Source organism: Rhineura floridana, chromosome 11 (assembly GCF_030035675.1).
Source record: "Rhineura floridana isolate rRhiFlo1 chromosome 11, rRhiFlo1.hap2, whole genome shotgun sequence".
In the NCBI taxonomy this organism is placed as follows: Eukaryota; Metazoa; Chordata; class Lepidosauria; order Squamata; family Rhineuridae; genus Rhineura; species Rhineura floridana.
The window spans coordinates 54,535,442-54,553,028 of NC_084490.1; the positions used below are offsets into that span (position 1 = coordinate 54,535,442).

At 42.2% G+C, this 17,587-nt stretch overlaps 1 protein-coding gene and 1 long non-coding RNA gene across 19 annotated transcripts in view; one reads left to right on the forward strand and one right to left on the reverse strand.

The window, feature by feature from the left end:
* Positions 1-17,587, reverse strand: part of NSF (N-ethylmaleimide sensitive factor, vesicle fusing ATPase) — a 109,014-nt gene that overhangs the window by 78,969 nt on the left and 12,458 nt on the right. For 2 of the 17 annotated variants that reach the window (XM_061592192.1, XM_061592193.1), the window contains exons 2-4: positions 11,500-11,655; positions 8,914-9,066; positions 952-1,037 (exon numbers count right to left, since the gene is read on the reverse strand). In XM_061592192.1, coding sequence (XP_061448176.1) covers positions 952-1,037; positions 8,914-9,066; positions 11,500-11,655 — 395 coding nt within the window. The other 15 variants (XM_061592199.1, XM_061592205.1, XM_061592194.1 and 12 more) reach the window with 14 other exon arrangements.
* Positions 7,599-17,326, forward strand: LOC133368081 (uncharacterized). 2 transcript variants are annotated; one of them, XR_009758578.1, is made up of 4 exons: positions 7,599-7,640; positions 8,932-9,014; positions 10,898-11,057; positions 15,384-17,325. It is a non-coding gene; the product is annotated as an uncharacterized LOC133368081 (long non-coding RNA). The 2 variants fall into 2 exon arrangements; XR_009758579.1 differs by lacking the exon at positions 7,599-7,640 and adding an exon at positions 7,648-7,765 and having other exon boundaries at positions 15,384-17,326.

The following is a 17,587-nucleotide window of genomic DNA, read 5'->3' on the forward strand; positions in this document are numbered from 1 at the left end:
AGCAAAACCAGCCTACTGTGGATTAACTATGCCCTCCTGCTTACCCTAGGCAGGAAACCATCTGACACTTCCTCCATTCTGCTAGGAAAAAGCAGAATTGCCCATTCCTTACATTGGTTGTCAAGCGAGCATCCTCTTCTCTACCCCGGCCCCCCTTCCCACAAGGACCTTCCTAATCCCAAAATGTGGCAGGCATTGAAGATCAACAAAAGCCACAACGAATAATTAGAAATCAGAACATCACTGAGCACAATATATATGTTATTGCTGATAAATATAAAACACCATCAATGTTCTACAGTTTCAGGCGACACTCTCACTGTGGCCACAGGCGACTCCGTAGAAGGGAGAGGTGGCCTGTCTGCCACTCTTGTCCTTGACAGGCTGTAAGAACAGAGGCAACACAGCTAGGAGGGAGAGGCTCATGAAAAAGCAGGATATTCAAGCATTCCCTGTGCCTCCACATCCTGACTTCATACCAACAGCTGTAACTGTGTCAAAAGCAGTACATGACGCTAATAGTGTGTTTTTGGCCTAGTACTGCCCTGTGTAAGAGGAGGAACATTCCAAATAAAAGATACCATTTCAGATCTCTACTATAAAAGATTAAAAATTAGGAGCAGAACCTTTTGAGTAATATCTGCAGACCTTTAACCTAATGAAGCCACAAATGCCTGACTGTTCACTTTCAGGAAACATAAAAACATGTTTGCACCAAAAAAGTTTTTGAATATACACTCTGTCTCACAAATTGTGAATGTTCGACTTTTATGTGGCTCAGGCTGCATTTTTCATTGGTCTAGCTATGTTGACTAGTGGAAGTAGTAATACTCCTGATGAATTGTTCAAGGCTCTAGGAAACACTTGATTCCAGTAAATCCCTTTCTCCAGTCAACGCTAGAAAATGTACCTTCTTCATGAGAGAGTGATGGTGGAACAACCAAAACTTACAAGCCAGACTGGAAGTCCTTTTCATTGATCACAGCACAGTTGCTTAAGGAGAGTTCGTCTGTGGGACATCTCGCAGCCTGCATAGTCTGTGATGAAATCAGAGAAGATGGAAGAAAAGGTCAGCAGCAAGGTACCAAAGAGCATGTATACAAAATGGCTTTGCTCTCTAAAGCCCATATTTTAATTAAGCCAAGGGAACAGGCAAGGCAAATCAGCTGCTTACCATTTGTTTAGATTCAGAATACCAACACTCAAAGGGATACATTCACAGCACCTACAAGTTAGCTGTTAATCAACATAAGAAGTGGGAACCTGGTTCTGAGAATGGAGGAAAAAAACAATCAGACAGAGGGAGTAAAGTTGTGTATGGGCTGTACCACTTCAGACTGCAGAAAGAGACTCATGTGGTTGAATGCTCCTTCACACAAAAGAAAAGTCCCTGCACACTGAAAGCCAGCACATCAGGGGAAAAGGAAATCAAGCCAAATTTTCTCCTTGACATGCCAGACTACTATGTGCAGAGAACAGTTTTGTATTTGTGGTATTTTTATTTTATGTTCACCACCGTGATAGTTGATAATGTTCAACCAACTATAGGTAAATAAATAAATATATACTATGGAGGACCATTCAGTCATATGAGCATCTATAGTTTTTTCCCTGTGCATGTTCTTTCCATGCATAGAGCTTTTACTTATTAAATTCATATCCAGTCTTTCCCCCAAAAAGTCTTCAAAACAGCTCAAGAAAACAAGAGAAAACCCTATAAAATACAATAATTATTCCACAATTTTAGCAATTAAAATCAACAAAAAAACCCCACACAAATAGGAGGGAGAAACATCTGAATCCCATTGGCCTAGTACAAAAAGGCCTGGAACATTTATGGCCTGCCTAAAAATGGACAAATCCCCTTTGGTAGAGGGTTCCACAGCCCTTCCAAAGGAGCCCTCATCCCAGTAGTTGCTAACCTAACCTTTCCCTCAGAAGGTGGCAGCACCTGAACAGTCTCATCTGCTCTGGTGAGATAAGACCTCCCTGCAAGTATCCTGGACATAGGCTATATATGCTCTAAAGGCCAACACTAACGTCTTAAATTTAGCCTAGAAACTGACTATAACTCCAGTGCAATATACTCCATGCTGTCAGTCCTTATCAAGAGCCAAGCTGGACCAGATGAAGCTTCCAAATTGACTTCAAGAGCAGCCCCACATACAGTACAATAGTCACTGAGAGATTATCCAGGCATGTAGAACAGAAGAATGTTCTTTGTCATCCAGAAAGGCACATGTGTGGTGTATTAGCCACAGGAGGTAAAATGCACTTCTGGTCACAGCTGCCGTACAGCAATCAAGAAGCAGGCCCAGATACAGGAGCATTCCCAAACTGCTGATTTCATCCTTCATAAGAAGTTTGACCAGTATGATCTCCATCACCACCACCCAGACAACTGAGGACAACCATCTGCTTTCTGGCCAGCTGACAAACCACAATAAGCAACTCTGTCTTTCCTGGACCGAGCATCAGTTAATTCACTTTCATCCAGTCCATTACTAACTTCAGAGACTTCACAGCCTCATTTCATTTTGATGAAAACAGGAAAAAGAGCCAGGAGCCACAACACTGATAGCACATTACTCTAAGGCTCTGAAAAATGACACCCAACAATTTAATGTGTTAGAATTGACTCCTGAGGTCTTCCCACAGGAACTGAACTGTACTCTCCCACAAAGGGACAATTCAAACTTGTAACTCACTAACAGTGTTCTCTCAAATAGAACCATCCAAGAAAGGGCATACCTCAATACTCGTACAAATCATAAGAATCTGGGACAGGGATCCCCTGAAGTCCTCTAAGACATACCTCCCCCAAGGCACATATGTTGGCCCCCCACAAATTATTATACATCATCATCCACGTACATGATGCTTGATGGAGTTGCATAAGCAAACCAGGGAACCCACTGCTCCCCAAGCAGATTACAATCTAAAAATAGCTCTGAACTGCAAATCAAGAGAGCATCGCATCCCAACATATATTGTACATGCAAAACCATGGCATTCATTTCTCCAACACAGAGAGGACATGATTAACTTTAGCACTGATCTGCCAGAAGGCGAGAGTGAATGTGCACAGCAGAAGTGATCTATGAGTCAGCTGCAGCCTGTCGGAGCAAAACAGATGAACCCAAAGCAACATGAAAACCCTTGCTGTGACTGAGGACATTGGATGCCTCAAGAATTATTCCAGAGAGAGACCAAGACCAGAGCTCCCTCAAAAGTGCAGCTGTAAATGGCTCTTCATGTTAGATCCATCACGTATTTCAAAGAACAGAGTTCGAAGTGGCGTGTGCTTCTGCTCCTCTCTCTCCCTCACAATTTTTAAGCATCTCCTGACATAGTGGGGAAGCAGAGTGCAAATCTCCAACACAGAAGGCTGGGTTTCCTTAGGACTGCTAAGTGACATAGTTAAGTTTTTTTTAGTTTACTCACTGCAGTTTATAATTAAAAATACAATAATAGATAAAACATATTGTTGAGGGCTAACCAGGCATCTGCAGGGAGATGGGGGCTTCGCTATAAAGGTCATGATATCTCCCTATATACCCTAGCCCCAAACAACCTGGGGACAGATTCCCTGAAAGACTGTCTTGTATAGACCTGTAAGACCACTTAGATTATCTGGGGAAATGCTGCTTGTGGCACTGCACCCTACAGGATATCATAGGGCTGTGACCTCAAAACAGGAATTTTCTGCCATTGCCCCTGTATTGTGGAATGCCCTTCCCTCTGTCAAAAGTGAAGCAGCAATCATCAGTTGTTTCAGACATCTTGTGAAGACATCATTTTGCCCAGGATTTCCCTGACCCACAAAACTGGACCCTGTTTTATGTGTTCGAATCGTTTTTAGATGTTTTATACTGCATCCATTGGGTTTTATTGAGACTAGGTTGTATCTGTGTTTTAATGTTTTTTTTAAAAAAAATATTGTACATGGGTTAGAGATTTTTAAATACTAAGCAGTTTATAAGTGCTTTTAATTAAACAAAGAGAAGTGTGAGCCCTGTCTTCCATGTTGGCTGCAGACCATCACTACATGATCACACCATTAAATGCCACAATCATCTAGAAAAGCTACTCTCTTCCTCCTCCCTGATCTTTTTCATGCCAACATCATCCCTCTTGGGAACTGGGGTAATGCCAGTGTGGGATGGAACTGTAACGTGGGCTGCATATATACCATATTGAAAGCACATTCCCCCCCCAAAAAGAAGCATGGGAACTGTAGTTTGTTAAGGATGTTGGGCACTGTAGCTCTGTGAGGGATAAACTACAGTTCCCAGAATTCTTTGTTGGGGTGGGTGGGGAGAAACATGCCTTAAATGTATGGTGTGGATGCAGTGACTCCTTTCTCACACACAACCAAGAACTGCTGGTGTTATTGAGCCCTTCTTATGTTGTCTGACCTGTATTTTGCAAATGTTAGCTGTATCGAGCAGGTAGTTTACTCTTTTGTTGAACCACAGGCCCATTACTTTCACTTCCTATGAACTACTCTAAAATGTTTAGGAAAGGGCACCACAACTTTTACACGGGTATAAGCTTTCAAATTACACAAAACACATCAGAAGGACCGATGTACATGGGGAGGATGTTTGCAGAGCTAAAACATATTTCCCCTGGCCTCCTGTACTCCCAGGATAAGAAAGAAAGAAAGAAAGAAAGAAAGGAAGAAAGGAAGAAAGGAAGAAAGGAAGAAAGGAAGAAAGAAAGAAAGAAAGAAAGAAAGAAAGAAAGAAAGAAAGAAAGAAAGAAAGAAAGAAAGAAAGAAAGAGTTGACAGATTAATTTGTTAGATGTACTAGCTATCATGCTGAAAGCCAGCTGCACCATTCACAGCACAACTGCTGCTGTATAATAAGCTACCCTCCTTGGCAGGTACATGTTATATAATATGCTGAGCGTTTTCTGATCCAACAATTCCCACATGAGACATGGAGCTTCCAGAAAAATCAAGCACAGGATATGCAGACGGAGTCCTAAATTACGCTAAGTGGTTGATATTTTTTTTAATGACTTCTTAGATGCTCAAAGCTCAGGTAAGGAAAAGCAGCACCAAGAACGTTCTGTGCTTATTTAATGCTGAGGCCTGCTAAGGTTCTACCTTGGAGTATGCACCTCAGCTGTTTCAGACCAATTATTCTTTTCCCAGCCAAAAAATATGCAAAGAAAATTCCCCAATGCCATCTTAGATTGAATGCTTCCCTGAAAGAAAAGGAAAGGTTGCTCTGAAAAGTGTGAAGGTGTAGAAGGGGAAGAGAGAGAGAATATATGGGATTTATCAGCACAACAGTTTCTGAAGCCAGACTGTGCCAAATACCAGCCCTGGGGAAGAAAGGAAAATAAATTATCAGCATTTTTAAAAACTGCCTAGAGCCTTCAAAACTCACCCTTGCTGCTGCCCTATTGCCCAACCACATAAGCAAGCATAGTGGGAGACAAAATCTCCTGGAGATTTAAATGCTATTTTGTAGCTTGCTCTGTAGGGATTCGCAAGTTAAGCTTTTTCCTATGTCACATGAAGAGCAGCTCTCTCTCTCACACACACACACACATAAATGCAAAACAGTATCTCCTAAGTAATGCAGAACCGGCAATGTTTTTTAAGAAAGCCAAAAGAACTGTGTATCATCAGCCCATGTTCAGACCTTAATTTTCTTTCCCCTGTGTCCTTCTGGGAAGCTCAAATCAGCCTCATTCTCTTGTTTGTACTGATTTTTCTTCAGACTGATAGCCTATATACTGATACTGGCAAGGCCAGCCCTTTTTCCTGTGAATGCACAGGATCAGGGGTTCTTGCTTTCTCCCTTTACATGTATCTACTCAGAGTCCTTTTATGTTGAATGTTAGTTCACCTAAACTCACTGGATTCCAACAGCGGTCATCACAAGTAGGTGGACTGTAGACAGAAACCCCACCCAAGGATTCTTGGGTTTTGGGAAGTACTAGAAATTTTCTAATCGGGAGACTTCAGATAGCAGAATACCCTTAATATATACTATTTATTCATATCTTGCAGACTACAACTATTTAAATGCATTCTAAGTGGCCTTAGCTATCATAGCAGAAACAGAAAATAAGAATACAAATCAACAGGAAAAAGATTGCTGTATGTACTCATTTAACATCAAAGTATAAGACCTTGACAGTACCAAGATTACTTAATTAGGTTTCAATGTAACCAAAGGACTGAATTAGAACTCAAAGTCTTGTTACAGAGCCAAAGTTACCAAGTACATGGAAATACATGTCACAATACATCTCACCCACCAAATGACATAGATGGCATACATCATTCTTGCAGTTCTTCAACCACATTTCCAGACGGAGGTGGGTGCTAAGCCTAGGGTGGCCTGACTTTTTATATGCTTTCTTATCAGAGAGGGGGTGGTTTCCCATGGCCTTAGCTGCTGCCTTCTCTATGTGCCACCTGCTAGTGAGCAAGTAAAACCAGCTAACCCTTCTGTCAACAACTAGTTGGCTTAATCAGTCAATATAACCAGGTGTGTTCCCCTGGTGTTTCTGGTGGCAATGTCTTTCTCAGACCTACCAATAAAGTCTTAAATGGTGTTCCAGCAACGTTATGTTCACAAACATAACGGAGCATTGGATGCCTTCCCAGACACCTTATCTCTCTGCATTCTGCTACAAAACTCTCATAAAGACTCACTGCTTTACACAGGAGGGGAGCAAAGAAATCCTTTCAAAGAACTTTTTGCAACTTACACATACTATGAAATCAGCAAGCTATAAACTAAACAGACTATGTAAGCAATTACAGCAATTATAACCATATGTTAAGCCAGAGCTTGGAAAAGTTACTTTTTAAAACTACAACTCCCATCAACCCCAGCCAGCATAGCCACTGGATTGGGCTGATGGGAGTTGTAGTCCAAAAAAAGTAACTTTTCCAAGCTCTGTTAAGCACATATGGGGCTGAACCCATTACAATACTCATGGCAAATCATGGCAATTACTCATAAAATGCAGCAGTTTAGGCAAAGCAAGTCTTATTTCAGGGCTCAAGCTCAATTACAAATTACACACTCTGGTGTGGAATTTCATGCCCAAAATTTCAGATGTGTAGAGACTAGAAACTGCATCCAATGTTGCACAGGTGGAGTTCCACTCACACTACATGACTTCCCCTGCAGGGGGAAGGAGACAGGCAGACATTTGTTCTGCAAGCAGACATCTGCCTCAGGAGCAGAACAGCAGCACTGAATACACCCCTAATACCTAGTCAAATATTAGCACCCGCTTCTAACATTTAGTTAGTTGTTCTTCTCTCTAAAGGTGAACAGAGGCAGGCAGACTGTAGACCAAGAAGGCTGGGGTTCCTGTAAAGAAAGATGGATGACATGAGCCTTGATCTGAGCCTACAAGGACTCATTTTAGATTGTGAACACGCTAGTCACCTACAGCAAAGCATTCCATTAGCCACACCTGGAGGAGGAACAAGTTAATCTGCCAATTAGTTGCAAAATCTCTTTGAAGCTGAATTTTTTTAAAAAATGCACTTAAACTGATCCCACCAGGTTTTACAATAAAAAGGGGTGGAGTTGACTAGTGTCATGTGCCCCCATTTTCAGAAGAGAGAAGTGGAGACACACTAGAGCCAGCAAAACAGTGAGTGTGTTTCTACCCTTAGTCTTAATCAAGATTGGCTACAGACTGACTGCATCCTAATTGTTAAGAGCTCCTGTACATTTAACACATTTTTGTAGACCACAGGGAATCAAGTATAAAATAAGGTAAGCTATGCATGACTGAAGTCAGCTACCCCTGATCCAGAGAGTTGGAATTCTAACCTAACCCCACCCCATCTTATCCTAAGGTTCCAGATATTCCTCCAAATTCCTTTCATCTAGCTGCTTTCCTCCATGCTCTATCCCCATGAGCTGGACTTCTGGTCTGGGAAATCTGGATCCCAACATTAGCTCAGTGTGGCCTTGAGCAAGTCATGGCCTACCAGCTTCTGCTTCAGTAAAGCAGGAAGTGGAACGACCTCCTAGTAGCACAGCGTTGTTGCAAGAATCAGCACATTCTACAATTTGCACATGAGAAAGTGCTACAAAAATGACTCAAAGTTGACAAGTCTGAAGTGCAAAAACAGGTGCATTTCTATATATTCTAACTCCATCCTTTGCCAAACATTTCCACCCCCTCCACTTGCAAAAGCTAGAAATGTTAATTCCCACTTCCCGGCAACACAGCTGACAAATGGCAAAAGGAAAAAGCCAATCTGCATGAAGACTGTTTCTTGAAGAACTGGTTATGAAATTTCTCAAAAATGCCTAATGCACTCCGAAACATCTGTGTTCTTCCTCAGGGGAAGCTGTATAACAGTTTATACAGTAGCTCAAGGATTGGGAACCTATTTCAGCCCAAAGGCTGCATTCCCTTCAGGGCAACCTTCCAAGGGCCACAGTGCGGGGTGGGGCCCAAAGGCAGAACTAGGTGGAACTATGAATCTAAAGCAATGAAGACACACCATCCTTTACCCAGCAAGAAGCATTTTCAGAATGCAAGGACATGCTCCAACCAGGCAAAAACAGTCAGGGTGCAAAGCAGGGTCAATGGCGGGTATAAGCCTGGAGAGAATCCCAAGAGCCAGACAGAGAGGCCTGGAGGGTCACCTTTGGGCTCCGGGCCTGAGGTGCCCCACTCTTGCAGCAGCTAGTCACAGAAACTGGGCGGGGGAAGGACAGAGCAGCTTTTTAAAGGACAAGATACCCATACCAGTTTTGTTCAATTTCCTCTGCAGAACAGCCATTCAAAAGATGTCAGAGAGAAAACTCATATTCATCCCCCCCAATAACTTGCATATAGTCTCCCCCACACCCTGAAAAATAGTTTACTTATGCCTGTTGCCTTTGCCCTTGTCTTATTTTCCCATTACCTCTGGATCTGATGCCAGCATTTTCCAACTCATGCACCCAGTAGGGCAGAGGAAGGCAGAAGGGGAACTAAGGAGAGATCTCTGAAAATCTGCAGTTGATGGTAAGGATTTCTGACTCTCTAACAACAGCAATAACAAATTGCTCAGAGACACCTGTAAAAAAAAAGAATCTAGATGTACATCCACTACCACTGTAGGAAACATAGGGACATAGAAGAAGCTGTATTATACTGAATCAGACAATTAGTCCATCTGGCTCAGTAGACTGGCAGTGGCTCTTAAGGGGTTCAGACAGGGAATCTGTCCCAGCTCTACTTGGAGGTGCTGGGAATTGATCCTGGGATCTTCTGTATGCAAGGCGGCCCTTCCCCCGAGGGGAGCCACTATTCCAGGAGCCGCTATTTTGTATCTAGCTCCAGTTAGTGAACCTTGGGGTTTTTGGAAGAAACTAAAGTAAATCCTGGAAGACTGAAGTTTCCCCACCCCTATAGAAGATTAAAGGAGAAGGGCAAGACTACAGGTGCATATGGCCCAGCAGCAGCTAGGCTATACAGTAGGGCCCTGCTTTACAGCGATTCGCTAATACAGCGGTCTCAATTAGACGCAAGCCCCACTCATACGACACTTGTTCCGCTTTTACGGCAGTTTTCGGGCATCGCATGCCATTCTATTCAATGAGTTCCACTTTACAGCGGTTTTTGCTTTGCAGCGGGGGTCCAGAACATAACCTGCTGTATGAGTGGGGCCCTACTGTACTGTGCCTTACAGGTGACATCATAAGGCACTGTGAAGAGAATGCACTGGCACAGTAACATATGATGAAATAATTACTCAAGTTAAATAACCACAAACAAACAGATCTCACAGTAGTGCCTTCTTGAAACAGGAAGTGACAATCCAGCCCTTCCTTCCATCATTCCATCATCCCCAGCCCCAAAGCTTCAGTACCTAAGGAAATGATATTGCAGTGTTTTTCAAACTATGTTCTAGGACAGAGATGGGGAACTTATGGCCCTCCAGATGTTGTTGGACTACAACTCCCTTCAGCCCCAGTCAGCAGGGTCAAGAATGGTGGGAGTTGTAGTCCAAAATCTTACAGGCCACAGGTTCCCCATCCCTCTTCTAAGGAACACTAAAGTTCATTATCAAGGGTTGCTCAATGTAAAGTTCAATAACAGCAGAAAAGCTTCCCAGAGATGGCTTGCCTACCACTAATGACGTATTCCTGTAATGTACAGCCATTAGGAATAGTGTGCATGTGCACTCTTATATCACACAGGGCCATCAGCGTGCTCCAGAATTCATTAACCTGCACAGGAATTCCTCGACAGTCAAGCCAACACGAAAAGCTTTCCCTCAAAATACACATTTGAAAACAATGGCAACATTTCATTACTTTCACAGAATAAGTGTAAAAAGGAACAGGGGTGGGATAATAAGGGTTAAGTTGCTGAACCCCCAGCACCAGCAGTCAACAAGACCCCCTAATACCGCTAATCCTATATTGTGTTAATTCTGCTATGTGGTGTCAGGAAAGGATCCAGTCTAGCTATACACGCAGCACACAGTCAGCTGTGATTACATTCTCCCTTTCCCCACTTGGAACACTGTAGTAGTAGACATGCTAATTCTGGAACAGAATCTAACAATAAATTAGATTCACTTTGACCATCCATTTCTAGGATAGAGTCACACACAGAGATACTGTCAATATTAGCAGTGGTGAGTCTTCCATTACGGCCTGAGGTACATGACACTTTCACAAAGAAACAAAAATTGCTAAGTCCATTGCCAAGGTCTGAAAAAAGAAGAGGGAAAAGACAGGCTCAAGCACACAGTCTCAGAAATTAAAAACAACATATTAGGAAGGAAAGCAGGGAAGGTAAATTTAGCAAAATACAGAGGCAGGTCCCTGTATGGGGGTCTTACCCACTGCATCCTCCAGTCCCCTGGATCTATTTCTATCTGTAAATAATTTTTTCAGCCTCGTGTTACATGATGCTATATCAGATGAAGGTGTTAGAGGCAGAAAAAAAGATTACTATACAATGTGCTGACAGAAGCAGATTGGTCAGAAAGATTAAAAATCCAGGACTGGATGAGAAGGATAATCCCAGAACCCTGAATGCAGCTCACCATTGCAGGTATGCCTAACCAGAAAAGCTCTTTCCCTTCTGCCTATTAAGTGTTCTGTGCAGCTTGAAATCTTGCACACTTATACCAGTCCAGTAAAAGAGCTAACTCTACCTACTAGGCTTCTCTAAAATAAATGTTGCAGTTATCACACTCACTGGAAACTTTCTGTAGCAAATAGGTGTAGATATGTACCCTAAATTCAGCAAGCACAGAAATTTATAAATTGAAGTTGACCTCTCCATTATTTTTGCCAGTGTACACTTTCCATACTATCAATTATCCTTGGCAATTCTCACAATGGGTGTATAGTACTCTCAAACCAGGATCTGGGAGGACTTGCGACAGGGCTATAGATTATTTGTCCTTTCTGCACAGTGCTCATTTCTACAGGAATAGACGAGAGGATTTTTTTAGGGTTTCTCATATGAGTAAGGGCACAATCCAACTCACCGTTCCACTGGGCTGGGGTGAGTTGGATGCTGCAGATCCCAGGCGGTGCCAGGAGACTGCTGGCTGTGTTGGGTTCCGATGGTCTCTGCCTGCAGCAGCCCTACACCATGGTGGAGATGTGGCTCTGCCAGGAGCCTCCTGATTCACCTTCAAACTCTGTCAGCCAAAAGGTCGGCAGAGAAAAAAAAATTAATCCCATGGTGGCCTACAGGAGCTCTTACTCCCCAAGAGGCCTATTGGCCAAAGCCAGCACTTTCCAGAAGTCTTGTGAGGACAGCTCCCGATGGAGCCGGCTTTCAGCCGGTCTGGTGGCTCCCAAGTGGGAGGAGGATCCTGTGGAGGTTTCCGCCGGCTCCTCCTCCACTGGCCCCTCCTCTGCCAGATGCCCAGCGGTTGGATTGCTCTGTACGTGACTGAAATCTAACTGCTCAACTTGTGATAGGACTGTACCACTTCAGGCTGCTGATGAAATGATCTTTCAAATGATGGAGTAGTTTTCTGTTGCTAAAAATAAATCCCTATTCACAGAAAACTAGTAAGAAAAGGGGTCGGTTAAAAGCCTTTCCCGATGTCTAATTTTCTATGTAGCAGGAACTTTTAAGTATGATGGCGCATATCACAAGTTGTCACATGATCATGTCCAGGGAGTAGCACTGTGGCCCCCTGGCAGTTGTGCTATGGGGAGCTGCAGGGCACTATTTTATCCCCAAGAGCATTTAATATCTATATGAAGCCACTGGGAGGGGTCATTAGGAGATTTGGTACAAGGCACCATCAGTATAGACAGGTGCCTGGATGATGGAAAATAGGCTGAGCCTGAAGCCCAGCACAACAGATGCACTGCAGACGAGTAGTTCCCAAGGATGGGAAATTGGTCAACTGGCTACCTGGAAGAAATTGCACTCCCCCTAAAGAAGCAGGTATGCAGTCTGAGGATGCTTCCAGATCCAGCTTTGTCATTACAGGCCCAGGTAACATAGATGGCAAAGAACACCGTTCATCAGCTGCAGCTGGTGTAACAGCTGCAGCTGTTCTTGGACTGGCATAGCTTTACCACAGTAGTGCAGGCACTGGTGACTTCAAAATCGGATTACTGCAATGCACTGCATGTGGGGCTTCCCTTGCGCTTGATCCAGAAACTGCAGTTGCAATCAGTACAGAATGCTGCAGCACAATTGCCGACAGCAGTGAGACCCTGTCAGCAAATAACACCTCTGCTCAGGGATCAGTACCAGCTGACGATTGGTTACCGCAACATGTTCAAGGTGTTACTATTGGTATATAAACCTCTTAACCAGTTTACTTGAAGGATCATTTTACCCCATGCATGCCTTCTCAACTGCTTTGATCTACACAGAATTGACATTCTTAAAAAGAGCCACATAAAGTTTGTTCCACGCTTGTAAGGAATCGATATTTCAGCACCTATACTTTGGAACTTCCTGCATGGATACTGTTTTCGGTGCCTGCTAAAACCTTTTTTCTCACTAAAGGCTACCAAGACATAAATATTTGACATACATATTTTTAAAGCTACAGATTTTCTTTACATTTTGGAATGTGAACACTTTTTTAATTTACATTTTTAAATGTTTAGTTAACTTCTTTTTAATATTTGATTTTACCAGTCATTCTAATGTATATTTTATATAAACCACTTAGAGGTTTTGATAATTAAGTGATATATACAAACTACTACATAAATAATAAAATAGATACATTTAGGGCACAATCCTACACAGTCAAGCTGCTGCAGTTGAGGGGGCTATAGAATCTGGCAGAAAAAAATAGCTCAGAGTGCTAGTCCTGCAGTTATCTATGCTGTAATGTACTTGCAATGGTAAGGGCATGGAATGTTGCTCACATATATTCCATCTCCTCCAGGAACAAAGCTGTTAGAATGTTTGCAGGTCAACCTTCTGCAAAGGAAGGCAAAATTGTCAGTTTGGCTGGTTTAAGACCTTATTCCCTAAGGGACAAAACTATCTTTGTGGAGAAGAAGATTCAGAAGGAAGAGAAACTAATAGACTGAAACAGCCCAGGTCAGGTGACCAAGTGGCTTTAGGAAGGGTGCAGAAAGGATTTAGAAATTGGAACCTAACATAAGGGTAAATAGATAGGAAATTTAAGCTAATGAGACAGAAGACTGTGGAAAAAACACTTCGTAAGGCCTGGATGCCTTGTAAAAGTATCAGAACGGAAGAGGACGTTTGTATGGGAGGTGGCCATGAAACAAAGGCTAAAAGAATGAAAAGCAACTCTGAGGAGCAATAGCTGATGGAAACAAAGACAAAACAGATCTAGATCTAAACCTCACATGGGATAAGAAAAGGAAGGGCCATGCACTACTGACAGAAATAAATCCTATTAAGGCAAGGAAAGCCAAATGGGCAGAGGGTTGCTAGGTTAGACTCTGGCAGGCTTGTTGTACTTTCAAGGACTGCAAAGAAAGGGAATTCTGCTAATGGTAGCTTCTACTATCTCTGCAGCACTATGACCTGGCAATTCTAGGCAGACAGCGAAGGCCAAAAACCAGAGAAGAAAGGATGCTGAATTTTTCACATCGGTTTGAACGAGACAGCCAATTTGGGAGCTTCAGGCTTCTAGACGTTACGCATACAGCTTATGCATTCAGACTAAACACAGTGGAATATAAAAGATGTATATGACAGGCCTCCCATATGCCTATATAAAAATACCACTGGCTGTTCATAAATAAGGAGAGGGGAACTCTCTTATTTTATGCCAAGTAATTTCAGTCAGTGCCTTTCACCAGTTCACAGAAAATCCACAGCTGCAATATGATTTCATTTTCACACAAGCTTCTAAATTAAAGTCATATATTTTGAAATGACAAGACAAACCTCAGAAAACTGTTGCATAATATCCAACTAAGCTATACGTAGAGAAGTCCTATTGAAATAAATTGACATAAGACCATTAATTTTAATGGGTCTATTCTATGATTTGATTGGGTGTCATGAGTTGTATTCAACTTAGTTCTACTTAGCACTGACCCATTGAAGTTAACGAACCTAAATTAGTCATGTTCATTAACTTCAAAGGGTCTACTCTGAGTAGGACTAGTACTGAATACCACCCCATATCCATCAATTTTTAAGTTAGGCCCTTAATAAATCAGGCTTATAAATACCTATGGCAAGTAAGAATTGTCTGCAGGAGATCAGGCAAGAATGCTTTCCAAAAGTTAATCAGTTATTTTTCCCATTAATGTGACCTAAAATGACCAAAGGTGCAATCCTATGCATACATACTTGGAAGTAATTATGCCCAGTATCATACAGCATCACAGGTATATGGTATGAAGGCAGACTACTGAGTAGTCCCCAATTTTTTTACTTCTATGGGTGTATTTGCAGGTATGGAATAAATGGCATGTGGTCAGCGACCTCATACTTACAAACATTCCCAGACCCCAGGCTAAAAAAAACAATACTTTTCTTTCTATGCTAAAAGAGCATAAAAATATTGCATTCTCATTTATGTGGTATTTTACAAAAGCCTCCCCATAAAGGAGCAGGTACACAGTCTGGTTGTTGCATCTTAATTGCAGTAATTTCACATCTGATTTGGGTTTCAATACTCTCCTAAACAGAATGAACAGAGCTCTTAAATACAATTAGAAATACATTTGAATGGTTAAAGCTCAGTTCTGAGTAGGGAGTGAGGGATTTGATCTTTATGAATTCTTATAGGAACTGACCTGATCTGCATGTTCCAAGCCAGCTTTCACATTTTCCAAATGTTCTGATACAAATCTTGACTCAACATAGGTTAAGAAATGTGTATTTTAAGAGAACGCACATTTTAATATATGTATTTAAATGCAACTTTGTGACAATTTTTTATTTTATTTTTTGCAGATTAAGGCAGAAATTGGATGGAAAAGACTTATGGGTAAACATATGCAAACATGAGATGAGCTAGAAGCAGATATCCACCCATTCCTAGTTCTGAGAGCTACAGAGAAAAGTTATTCTGTGGAAAACATGAATAGCATCTAAGCTGGTGTTTTTCAGCACTAGGATGTTGATGCCAGAAATTTGGATAAACACCAACTTAAATTGCCCTGGACATTTCAACTGAAGAATCTATCCCTTGCTGTAGATTGTTGTATAAGAGAGCTATCCAGTCACAAACACCAACCTTGTGTATAAGAGACAATTTCTGTAACTAGAAAGGCCAAATGTCAGATGAAGACAACTGATGTTTATGAGAACCCATTCATCCAAGATTTATGCCTGAGGTTCTAGATAAATTCCACAGGATGATTCATATTTGTGTGGTATAGCATGGACACCACAGAATTCTGTGACAACTCAGAATCTTATAATTGCAGGCTTGCCTGGTCACCTGTGACATGTAAAACCTGCCTCCAATCACTGACACAGAGGCAGTAACTAAAATAATATTATTCATAAAAAAATATTTCAAAGAATCATAGAATAGTAGCGTTGGAAGGGCTTATAAGGCAATAGAGTCCAACCCCCTGCTCAACACAGCAACCAATTTAAAGCATCCCTGACAGGTAGCTGTTCAGATGCCTCTGGAAAGACCTCCAGTCTTGGAGAGCCCACCACCTCCCTACAGTATTGGTTTGTTTATTTATTTATTTTATTATTTTATTTATATCCGCTCTAACAGTTAGGAAGTTTTTCCATGTTCAGCCAAAATCTGGCTTCCTGTCACTTGAGCCTGTTATTCAAAGTCCTGCACTCTGGGACAGTCCACCACACCTGCTTCTTTGGACTAAAAACAAATACAACATTGATAACAGATGGACCTTACAAGAACTTTTGAATATCGCTGCATTTGGCTACATAATTTTCTACAGTATCAATGACAATTATCAGCAGCATTGAGATATGCTAGTTGGCAAGAGTAAAGAGGAAGTGACAAGAACCAGTGGGGGAGACCACCTGGAGAAGTCAGTAGCCATTTATTTTAATGCTAATTTCTACATTTTAACTAGAATCCTACAGGTATATGCTTCTTTTCTCACAACTCAAGGAACAGGTTTTTCATTTAACTATTACCACATACCAGCAGAATAACCAAATCTGCTGTGGTACAATTTCTGGATGACCTCTTTGAACAAAACTACAATTATGCTTTCAAAATCTCAAATCACTTTCCTCATGCCATAACTAAACATGCAACAATGTTGTGCTTGACCTGTTGTGTTACATACATGTTTGTTATCATGCCTCCTGAAGGTTTGCCACAATCTGTAGGGACATCATTGTAACCAGGAGCATCACCACAGGCTCAATCCAGAAGCAACCTGGAAGACAGTGTCTTCTGGTGGCCAGCCATGTGTACATTGCAGTAAAGGCACTCACTGCATAGACAGCTCAATCCTCCCACCTTCTCACCCACCAAATACTCTTGTTCCAAACAGAGGAAGCAACGCAGTAACAGCTTATTAACTCCAGGTCACCCACAAGTATTTTATCAAACAGCAAATCATTTCAGCATAAATCATTCAGGCTGCAATGTTCTTGCAATGCCATGTTTTAAACGTAACAGACGAGGAGAGAGCAGGGCAAATGTTTGCCAAGCAGTGTTCAAGGAAAGCCATTTACATCAAGAAGGTGAAAATGAGTTGCTATCCTGTTTCTTAAGTATGCGCTCTGCTGCAGTACGTTTAAGGTTGGAAACAGGGGAGAAAAAGAGAGCAAATTGTACAAGTATGGATCCCACAAAGGGATTCACCAAGAATAAATGGAAGTAGAAGGATGACCTCCCATAACAGAGGTTATTTGTGTCCTCCTTCCACAAGTCAAGCTCTTCACAACAACCCTGTGAGGTTGGCTAGCCTGGCAGACGTAACTGCGCTGCTGCTGCTGCTGCTGCCGCCGCCGCCACCACCCCATCACTCAGGGTGGGCTTTTGAGGCTGAGGAGCGGAGGATTCGAACTCGGGTCTCCCCACTCCATCCAGTGCACTGTAACAAAATACAGAAGCCGCTCAAAGGTGGGGTTGGTTGGGCTATTAAGTTAACGTGATCCATCATAAGAGAATGAATGGTAACGAGAAGCCGTCGAGCTGACACGTCACTACCCCC